The sequence below is a fragment of the Amborella trichopoda genome, chromosome 6 (assembly GCF_054954075.1).
Source record: "Amborella trichopoda isolate Santa Cruz 75 chromosome 6, AtrichopodaSantaCruz75HAP2 v2.0, whole genome shotgun sequence".
NCBI classification, from domain to species: domain Eukaryota; kingdom Viridiplantae; phylum Streptophyta; class Magnoliopsida; order Amborellales; family Amborellaceae; genus Amborella; species Amborella trichopoda.
In genome coordinates this window covers 229,078-240,459 of record NC_142341.1, presented here as the reverse complement: position 1 = coordinate 240,459, position 11,382 = coordinate 229,078, and the positions used below count along the sequence as shown (strand labels likewise).

Sequence of the window (11,382 nt, the reverse complement as noted above, 5' to 3'; positions counted from 1 at the left end):
ATTTTTTTTATTATTTATTATTTATTTATTTATTTATTTTTTTGAAATTTTAGGATTGTTACATCCAATATTTGAACCTAGACCCAACCCGTTGAATCCAATTCTTGGACTCGTACCTTTGGGTCCCAAGTCGGATACTGGTTCATTGCCACCGCTTGCACCCTTAGTAGACCGATTCACATGTGACTGCTTGGAATGTCCATTATCTTATTACTGCATCAGTATCCTTGTACAGAATATAATTAGAATGAGAAAGAAAGATGCAATACAATATTTGGGATCCCGCCCCCAATTTGGACCCAGAAAAGCAGATTGACTTGGCTGTGAACGGCCGTCTCTGAACCCACTAATAATCCTAGATTTTTTTTTTAAAAAAAATAAAACAAGCTTATCTTGAAATATGTACTGGGGCTTATTCGCCAGAAATCGCTTTTCATTTGAGCAAAGTTTAAGAAATTCGTTGAGACGTTCGTGATGTTCTCGTCTCCCAAATTTTTAGTTTTTTTTTTTAATTTTTTTTTTGTTTTTAGGTTTTCAAACAAAAAAAATAATTTATCAAGGTTTTGTTTAGACTTCAAATTAAGAATTGAATAGGCGTTATTAACTTCATAGAAATTAGACATTTAGATTAGACCATGACCAGTGGAAAATAAAAAAAATTGTAAAACAAGGTGTACGTGAGAAAAAGCAAAGAGACCTTTGTTTATTGGATATCTATAAACCGTAGGCTTTATGAAAACAAAATAAGTCCTCACTTCCGATCCTCATCGAGAAGGCACATTCCGCAACAAAAATCTCCATGATGGCTCTAAAAGTAATTTTCAATACCGACAATAAAATTTGAAAGTAAAAAAATGTACAGATTTTGGGGATCTATAAATGCTTATTTTTGTGGCGAAATGGACAGTCGAAAAAATTTGTTACAATATGCACTATATTTAGAACTTGAAATCTTAATTTTTGCATTATATTTAGAACTTGAAATCTTAATTTTTTTTTACGAGGATAATGTTCAAGCTGAGATGGTCAATGTAAAGGTTTTTCAATACTTGAGTAGCAATTTTCAATGAGTTAAGAGCTGAGGTTTACTTGCTTTGATAGGGCCGCAGCGCCATCAAGTCATTTTTTTTTTTTAATTTTGGTTTGTTTACTGGGTCAAAGAGGGTGCGAGAGGCAGGGAAGGGGAGAATTGGGGTAGGTGAGAGTACAAATCGGAGTGGATCAGAAAGGATTTCATATATCTTCCTTCTCCTCCAGTCTTCAAATACCCCCCCTTCACCATACTTCATCTCACCCACCACCACCACCACCACCACCACCACCAATATCAATGGAGGTAGGAGCAGTTGGCTTGGTCAATGTTCAGACGCCATTTGCAGGCGCAAAGCACAAACTGAGAGGAGCCAGTGCTACTCTATCATCATCTCATAACCTTAGTTTTCCGATGATGATCCATAATGGTAATGGTCGCCACAGTAGCAAGAGAGAAGTGGGTGGTATTATGTGGTTTAATGCTTTGAACAGCAGTAGCAATGGTAATAGCAGCAGCAATGGTAGTAGCAGTAGTGGTAATGCAAAGAAGAGTGTGCCGAATTCGAATTATGTGGTGCCGCTTGACAACCCTCCCATCTCCTCCTGCATCACTCGCCCCCTCGCCGAGATTTTGAGGGATCTCAACAAGAGGGTCCCTCACAACATCATCAAGCCCGATCATGGCCGCAACTATATCCCCTGGTACCTCTCTCTCTCTCTCTCCACTTATTACTCACCATGCCATGAGATGATCGCCTGCATGCATGCCTGTCTAGGTAAGATTATCTAGGTAAGATTATCTGGCTTCTCCTCGTTTCTTTCTTTATTAATATTAATCTTGCTCATCATAATTCTTAACAATTTCATTGATTGAACTATTGTCCATGAACGAGGGTCCTCCTTGGAGAAAAATTTAGATGCTCATCCAGAAATATGAAAATTTGGGTTTCATTTTTTTGTTTTAAATGGATTTTGTTTGTGGAGTTATTTGATAGAAAAAGGCCTCAAATCCTAATTATGTATGTATTGTAAAGATAAGGGGATCAATTCCTCTTTCATCAGATTACACTGTGAGCACGCCTCCAAAACCCCCTCTGCCAATTCCATGTCCTGTTGCCACCCTTTAGAGTTAGGCACTTTTCCTTTTTAAAGTCAATTTCATCTCCCTTTGGCCAGTAAAGACTTTCTCACTAGTAATCGGTATCACTTTTTAGTTTGATTGTCTGTGACAAAGAACCTGATATGCTATACAATCACAAATCATTTATTTCATTTTAAGAGTCAGCTATTTGATGGTTGAGAGTGTATTCCGCCATGTTCGTTGACCTAAATTTATTGAACTAGAAGTAACTCACTGTTTGTGCGCGTTTTCCTCTGATGGCTATCAATTGGAAACTATTATTTTAGTTTGTAAAATTCTCATTAAGCATGTTGCTTCCATGTTCCCTATTCTCATCACTCACAGCAAAGAATATTAAAGGCATCCCTCTCAATCCATAGTGAAGCTTATGGGCTTCACGTGTTTCATGGTACTAGTTATAAATAATTTACTTTGTTGTAGACAAAAATACTTCTAAAAGAAAATTGCAAATATTTACTAGGAACAAGGTGGGATAAAATGCCACTAACAAAGTAAGAAGCTTGAAGCATACACAGGGAAACGTTTTAGGAAAACCATAAGATAACAAAGAGAAGCATGTTATTCCAATTTTTTTCTAGAAATAACTAAAGCACAAAGACGACATATTAAAAACTTGAAAGAAATTATTGTTGCAGCCATGGAGGTGTGTGGAAGAACTACAAGTTATATGGGAGGAACGCTTGGTAACATGGGTGATGCGTGAGGAGAACATTTCCCCACTAATTTGGAAAATTGGATCTTATTGGTTTTGAGAACATGTTTATTGGAAATGGATTTGCTTCTTAAAATAAGGATGGAGATATCCTGGACATATTTAACGTGGATAAGGTTAATATTTGGATGTCATCTTGTCATCTTCTGGACAATTGTTTGTGGAGAAATAAATTATGCTTGTGTGTAAGCATATCAGGGCAATTTTGTTACTTATAAAAGAAAAGCAAATAATTTTGTGGGAAATAATAATAACAACTATCTGTTCACTTTTTTTTTTTGAGAAAAGGTTAACTTAACTATCCGTTCACTTATTTCTAGAGATAAATGCAGACTATCCTTAAATTTTTATCACTCTTGTAAGAAATCTCGGTTCTGGGCCTTGGGACCCGATGGCTACCTTGTGGCACTTTTCAACACCTTTTGGGATACCTTTAGTGTTGACCTTCTCTCCTTTTTTGAGGAATTCCATGAGAGAGTGTAATTCACAGGCTACAAACACTATTTTCATTGTGCTGGTTCCTAAAGTAGAAGGAGCTGAAGAGCTGAAAGATTTCAGGCCCATTAGCTTAATCAATAGCACCTACAAAATCATCTCCAAGGTCCTCGCCTCTGGGCTTAGAGAGGTCCTCAGCTGGGTTATCTCTCCCAACCTAGGGACCTTCGTTAAGGACCACCAAATCCTGGATGGAGCCCTAGTGGCACACGAGTCTATCCATTCTAGACACCTGTACAAAGTTGCTGGAGTGGTTATAACTGGATTGGGAGAGGGCCTACGACCATGTTGATTGGGCCATCCTCGACGAAACCCTCTATAGGATGGGTTTTGGGAACCGGTGAGGGCTTGGATCCGGGGTTGCATCTCAAATCCCGTGTTCTCCGTCCTCATACATGGTTCCCTCAAAGGCTTCTTCCTTTCCACCAGAGGACTTAGACAGGGAGATCCACTCTCCCCCTTCTTGTTTGCAGTAGTAACTTAGGTTTTTAGCAGTTCCATTGCCAGTATATACGAAGAGGGCCTTCTCAAAGGCTTCTAGATAGGGAACCAAGGCCTTGAAATCTCCCACCTTCAGTACACTGATGACACCCTCCTCTTTTGTGATGCTTCTACTCAGCAGATCGATGCCCTACTCCTCTTCCTCAAATGCTCTGAGATGGCCACTGGTTTCAAGGTAAATATGGGCAAGTCAAAGATGATGGGGGTGTCTTTCCATACACCAAACAATCCACAACCTTGCTGCCCGGTGGGGCTGTAAAGTTGACGACCTACCCTCACCCCTATGCATAGGTAAACCTAAGTAGCGCCTCTGGAGTCATATCATTGACAAATTCGACCGCAAGCTAGCTGGTTGGAAGGGTATATTCCTTTCATCTGTTGGAAGAATTACTTTAATTAAGGCATCTTTCAGATGCCTTTATTCCTTATGCCTCCTCGGTCTTGGCCCGCCTTGAGCAACTCGTGAGAAACTTCCTTTGGTCTGGAGGGGGAAAACAAAAAGCTCCACCTTGTCTCTTGGGCTAGAGTCTGCTTGCCTAAACACCAGGGGGGGCTTAGGAACCCACAACGTCAAAATCAACAATCTAACCTCCTTGGAAAGTGGTGGTGTGGCTCTTAGGCACCCAAGGCAATCATATGTGGCTTGAAGTCCCTCCACCATAAGTACCATTTGGATTCCTCTTCTTGGCTCCCGAGGAACACAGCTACAAGTAGTCCCTCAGGCATTTGGCAGTCTCTCCTCCGGTGTTATGAGCTCTTTAGAAGAAATTATCCATTTTTGCTCCAATGTGGGCAACATAATTGAATTCTGGGAGGATCTCTGGATTGGTACTACCCCCTTGAAGGAGCGTTCCCTTACCTTGTTTCTCCTGGCACGGCATGCCCAAGCTACAGTGGCCGATCACTTTGAGTCACTGGGTACCTCTAGGATTCGAAACCCAAATTTTAGAAGACGGGTGGAGGACCACAAACTGGATGGCTTTTTGGCCCTGTCCTCCCTTATCCATTCGGTTTTTCTTCCTCCCTAAGTTGCGGACAAGATTATTTGGTACCCTGATCCTTCTAGTCTCTTTTCGATGTCCTCCTTTTACCACATACTCCAACTGCCACCTAATCTTCCAGCGCCACCCCCTTCTATTGCCTCTAAGGCCTGGATCTCCTTTGTTCCGCCAAAGTCCAAGTCCTTTCCTAGATAGCCTTGTCTGAGAAAGTATCGACCGTGGGCCAGCTCCCAAAAAGCGGACAACTGATCCCTAATAGGTGTGCCCTCTGCATAGCAGAGGAAGAAACAAATGGGCCACTTTTTCATCCACTGCAACCTTGCATTGACTTTGTGGAGCGATTTTCTCCAACTTTTCAACTGGGTTTGGGTTACCTCGCAATCGGTTCCATACCTCTTCAGCTCTCTCTACCCTCTGCAATGGTCGAAGTCAGGTATCCTTCTTGGAAAGCATCCATGGCAGCAATCTTGTGGGTTATCTGGACTGAGAGAAACAACAGGATTTTCCACGGCATGAGGGCTACCACCGAGGCCTTGAAAGATGGGGTAAGAGCGTCAGTTATCTTTTGGGCCTGCAACCACAACTCCTCCAAGCACTTCTCCTATGCAGATTTTCACCAAGGTTGGCAGGCCATGCCGCGATTGAGGCCCACCAAGATCCCCCCTCCTTCCCTTTGGAGACCACCGGAACCCATCCAATCCAAGCTCAACTTTGATGGCTACTCCCTAGGCAACTGTGGCCCAGCAAGAATGTGGGGCATTTTTAGAGACTCAGCAGGCCACACCCTTTTTTCCTTTTCTATATCCATTGGGCTTGCTGATTCAGTTTCGGTAGAAGCTCTTGACCCATGGATCTTGGAGCCCTTTTGGTAGTTGAGGGGGCACCCCAAGAACGTTATAGCCTGGGCCTCAGGATTTTCCCTTGTCCTTGGTGATTGGCACAACTTATGGAGGCATACGTGGTATGAAGCCAATGCAGCAGTCGGCAATCTCACTAAGGAAGGAGCATTACATGACGGTCTGCAGGGGTTTTTGGTGGCATCTTTTTTATCCTATGGTTTCCCTTTGCCTCTATTTTACTGTTCTCAGTTTTGTTACAACCTTGCTGTATAACAGTTTTTGAGCTACCCATCTTTCTAGTCCATGTGGGTTTTTGTATAGAACACCCAGTCTGTGGGATGCCTTTACCTTATGTACTCTGTTTTCTCTTCTTAATACAACGTTAACAGTTTCAACAAAAAAAAAAGCTCTCTCTTTTCTGGGCTTTAACTAGATGATTAGACCTGCCAAAACCTATATAAAATAAATGAAGGTGAGGTGATTCATATATGTTTATACTGACTTTTATTGGCAAGTAAGAAGCCCTTGGATCAACAAAAGAATCACTCATGTTATGCCGTCCTTCCAGGCATGATGAATCTTGGTGAACCTCGTAGCATCTAGGATATCCATGTCATTTGAGAACAGATGAGTGCCATCTGAGAACAGAAATCTCATCTAATGAGGGACAATCTTTTTGTATGGACTATTGAGCTTGTTGATGCATCACATACTTATAGACTTGCTTTTAAACCTCTACAGTTTGAGCATGGGAAGAACCTGTCAATTTTGCTTTTGATAATGAATGATTCATTAAGCCAATACTTAAGACATGAGAGCAGTGTCTTAATGCTGCGAAAGAATGGGGTAGCTCCTATCCTTTTTTTTTTTTGCTTTCCTTCTCTGTTGATTTTTAATCAATATTTTACTTCTGTTGCTTTGTTTTCTAATATGTTTTGAGGCAAATGTTGTTGTCCATTGATTGTGGTCTGGCCCTTTTGCAGGTACCATGCCAACCGAATGCTTAGCTTCTATGCCCCAGGTAAGATTCCCTTGCAGTTGCAATCTTTCAGCTGGTTCTCATTATTTCTTCTCTTATTTGGCCTTTATTATTACCTAGTGGTTTAAAAAACGAATCAGTGCCCCGGATCGGGCACCCCAAAAACCCATCCTGATCGGTGAATTGGCGTTTCGGTTCAGGAATCGGTCGAATTGGCCTTAAAAGAAATTAAAAAAAAATCATTATAAATGTTTTTTTTAGGAATCCAATAAGAAATGAGGGTACTACATTAATAACTTTTTTTTTTTGCATCAATATGCGAATATTGAGATGTTCTTTCCCTGTATGAAGATTCTCATCAAACAATTATTAAAACCTAACTAAATACAATATTGTACATTGAAATTAGAATTATTGGTTTGTATTCTATTATTTTATCATCATTTTACTATACAAATACGAATAAATTTGAAATTTATCTTATAATATCATCTAATTTAAAAAATCTAATTTACAACTATAACAAAAAATAATATATTGCATAATTTATAATGTAAATAAATTAATAATTAAAATATAAAATTTGATTATCATTGTAATTAGTATAATTATTAATTATAATATTATAATAAACGTGATTCAAAAAACAAGGGTATGACCCTCACAAATAAATAAATCTAATGTATAATAATTAGTGTTGATAGAAATATAGAATTTAGTAACATAAATTTGCAATCATATTTCAATAAAAATAAAAAAATAAATAAAGAAATTCATCTTTGCAATGTGGGATAATTGATAAAGCAACTTGCAATAAATTCCAAAGTGGTATGAGCTAATGTTATTTTTCTCTCTTAAAATATCCCATAAACTAGTATTTTGTTTTTAATGTTCAATAAACCAGTATTAGTATTATTTTTTGCTTTTTTTAATATCCTATGAGCTAGTACTAATTTTTTTAATCTCAATTAGCTAATAGCCTAATACTACTAGTCTTCTTTTTTTTTGGATAAGTAAATTTAATTTTTTTTGGTGAAGGATAGGGGTGGTGGGCCCTATCTACCAATTATTATTTTTAATAATTTTCCATCTCTTTAAATTAATATTCCTAAATTTCTATTAAAGGTCACCATGTTATAAAAGAAATTAATATAATTATGCCATCTATTTCTTGGTAAAAAAAAATCTAACATATAGCAAATAGGTATTGATATATGAGAGAGAGAAAAGAGCTAATGCTTGACAAGGTGAATGGGACGAAATGTCCCACATCGAACATGTAGAATACCTTTGACATGTATAAAACCCTCTTCATTAACACTCTCATGTGCACGCGAAAGGGGCTTGTGTTCTTGGGGGCTTGTGAAAGACAAGATAGGGGCAGGTGGCCCAAGCAAAGCATGTTGTGCCATGTAGGACAAAGAAGCCCTTGTGGGATAGGCGCACGTGGCCAAAGCAGGGCATATAGGACAAGAAGCACTTGTACTTCACATCACAGTTGCCCCAATTTTAAAGAAATTACAAAATTGCCCTCTCGACTTAAAAAATTATAAAAATGCCCTCCCAACTTTGAAAAAAAAAAGTGTGACAGTTGGATCTTGTTTATGGCTGGATCCGGAACGGTCTAATTTATACCCAATCCGGATCGTCCGATTCCATATTGGATCGGCGATTTTTAAAACACTGTTATTACCTTTGTTCTTTATTATATCCTTGTGAAACTCCCTTGGCCTTTTAGCTAGAAGGTATAAAATATCTTGTTATGAAAATTCATTCAATATATTGCTTAGTGATGTGAAATGGGATTTTCTTATGCTCCCCTTTCATCCCATTTTTGTACTGATCAAATGTTCCCCTGGAGCACCAATGATTATTTTTTTCTCAAACTTCTTTTTTACCCCTGCAAATACTTGCTTGGATTTCGGATCATGACATGCCCAAATTAAGGTATTGCAGGCAGGTTGAATTGAGTTTGAATCACACACTTCATAAATATTCTTATATGTTTTACTTTTTTTACACTCTACCTATTCTTAAAACAAAAATTTAGAATCACATTATACTTAGAAAAGTGTGTAGGAATTCTGTATCTATGTTGTGGTTTTTTTCTTACAGTGGGGCCATTCTAGCCATATAGCGGTGTTCAGTTGAGAAAATCATGATTTCTTTGCCTCATTATAGTGTTGCTAAGAAAAGTTTGTTTTGGGAACACAAAATCTTGGCTCATCCACAGCAAGTAATCATGGTCTTCTGCTGCAGGATGGTGTGGTGAGATATGCAACGTTGTATTTACAGATGATGGAAAGAGCGTGACTGTTGTCTATCGTGTTACCGTCCGTGGATCTGATGGAGAGGTAATCTCTCAATGGCTCAAACTCTACTTATTTTATGTGAATATTCCATTGTCAGCTTCTACCATGATGAATGGCATCTTTGGAGTTTGAAACCCAATTTTTCCTAATAAAACCAGTCTTTTTCAAATCTCATGGCATACTTTGTCAGTGAAGGGGAAAATTTATGGTTATTTGATGGAGGAGTATCGCAGGGATAAAGAGATCAAAGGTCTAATGAGTTGATTTAAATATGAATCGGCCTGTTCTGCATCATTATGAGGAGAGAGGAATTGGCTCATCATTTGTTTTTTTGAGAATGAAAAATTTGGACCATTTCTCGATTTGTGTTTGTCATCCTTGTGCAGGGGCCATGCTAATCTTCTCTGTATCATTCTAATTTTATTGGAAGTCACGGAAGAGATGGCTATTCATATTTGTTGATCTCGCCTGAAATTCTTTTTGTTGAGTTAATTACTTTTAGATATCCGCAGAGAATATTCTCTCTCTACTTCCCTAAGGGATGGGCTTACACATTTTTTAACAATGATTAAAAACTAGATTGCAACTCTGAAACACTCCCCGAGTTGACTTGACTCACTCACCAAACCTTGGCATATAAATGAAAAACTTGGATGGAGCCAAGTGTTTCATTTATATGTATTTTTTATGCCTTGTTTTTAATCACATGAATGGTAGTTAGCGAATTGATTAGAAGAGGATCTTGGCTGGTGAGAGATAAGGTTCAAATCCTACCGTAGACAATTGATTTTTTCCTTATCTTTGAACCTTTTTGCAACTACAAACTGTTGGCTTATTCTGTTTCTTGTGTTTGCTTGGTGGGCTTGGGGCTACGAGTCTGTGGACCTCGTTTTGGCTTTCTTTATGGCGACACTGCCTCATACTGCTAGGACCAGTAGATTACTTCCTGATTATTGTGTACATTTGCCTGCAAATGATTGTTGGGCATCCTTCCATGTGGAACATGTTTTGATCTCAGGTTGAGCTGCTGGCAGCGAATAAGCTGCTGGTTTTGCCTGAAGATACACACACACTCTCTCTCTCTCTAAGACACGCATGCAGCCCTCTCTTTCTCTATCTAGCTAACTCACTTGTGTTTACACACACACACATGCACACGCACATACACATGTGCACACACCGGAGTTACTCTCCTTTTGTCCATGATTGGCAATTGGCTGCAGCCATTGTTGAGTTATTAGAACGTGTGAATTTGCACTTACTGTGTATTTCAAACAGTTACCATCTATTTGTAGCTGTATAGATATATTGATAAAATAAAGTCTCAGGAGGGATATAATCACATTTTTCATACTGGCAAGTTGTAGATTTTTCTTTTTTCATTTTGATTTTTCTGCTGAAGTAATTCTCTCTTGACAGGCACACCGTGAATCCTCTGGTACAGTACTCATAAAGAATAACCAGGTTGAAGATCCTGTTGCTGAGGCAGAGCGAATAGCCTTTTGCCGGGCATGTGCTCGGTTTGGTCTTGGTTTGTATCTATATCATGAAGATGAGTGAAAAGTAGAATGTAACTGAGTTGTTGCGATCGACATGATGGCGTGTATCACTTAATAAAACAGTCGTGCTTCTTCAAAGTACAACTAGCATACTAGACAACCAGTTCGGGATAGATGCGTTGTTTTTCTGATGTGTATATTAAGAAATCACAAGTCAAACTGGTTTATCAGGCTTTCCTGTTTTGGCTCCCATGCCCATGCATTGTGAGAAGCAATGCATGCACAGTCGCTGTTTGCTTATATATTTGTGATGTTTTCTGGATGTGTGAACTTCCATTTTGTAGAAACCATGTACAGCACTGATTTATCGATGTGGTATTCACAAGGGTTTTTCTTTTTTTCAATAAATAAATAACTTGAAGGATTTTCCATAGATGTCATGGCATTGTTAACGTAAGTGTCGATATTATACATATAAAATTTATTGCATGGCACAAGAAATTCCCTCATTGCTCCATGCAATTGAGTTTCATGTTGGGGAAGCAATCGCAACCTCATTCTGCGTCTGTGTGTAGGTTCATGAGTTTGGGTAAGTTCAGAATTTGTAACATGGGATGATTACATGAGTTTGGGTAAGTTCAGAATTTGTAACATGGGATGATTAGACCTTATTCGGGGCTTATGCTCATGGGCTCCAAGAGATCACCTTCGAGGCTTCCCATTGCAAAATCATCTTCTAGGGGAATCAAACACCATTAACCATGCATAAATTTCAACCAGCTTTGAATTCCTCAGTACAATATTAGGCAACAAATAATAACAAATGAATTGAGCTTCAATGCGGCCCAATGGAATTGTTGGTGTGTCTCTA

At 38.8% G+C, this 11,382-nt stretch overlaps 1 protein-coding gene and 1 non-coding gene across 2 annotated transcripts; one reads left to right on the top strand and one right to left on the bottom strand.

Annotated features, from left to right (window-relative positions):
• Window positions 1–1,173: 1,173 nt before the first annotated feature.
• RAD52-2 (cobalt ion-binding protein) lies at window positions 1,174–10,833 on the top strand. The gene is made up of 4 exons (XM_088869967.1): window positions 1,174–1,738; window positions 6,709–6,742; window positions 8,960–9,054; window positions 10,432–10,833. The coding sequence occupies exons 1-4, from the start codon at window positions 1,331–1,333 to the stop codon at window positions 10,570–10,572; spliced, it is 678 nt and encodes a 225-aa protein (XP_088726093.1). The 5' UTR covers window positions 1,174–1,330; the 3' UTR covers window positions 10,573–10,833.
• LOC148781472 (U6 spliceosomal RNA) lies at window positions 9,353–9,458 on the bottom strand. The gene has a single exon (XR_016058716.1). It is a non-coding gene; the product is annotated as a U6 spliceosomal RNA (small nuclear RNA).
• Window positions 10,834–11,382: the final 549 nt, after the last annotated feature.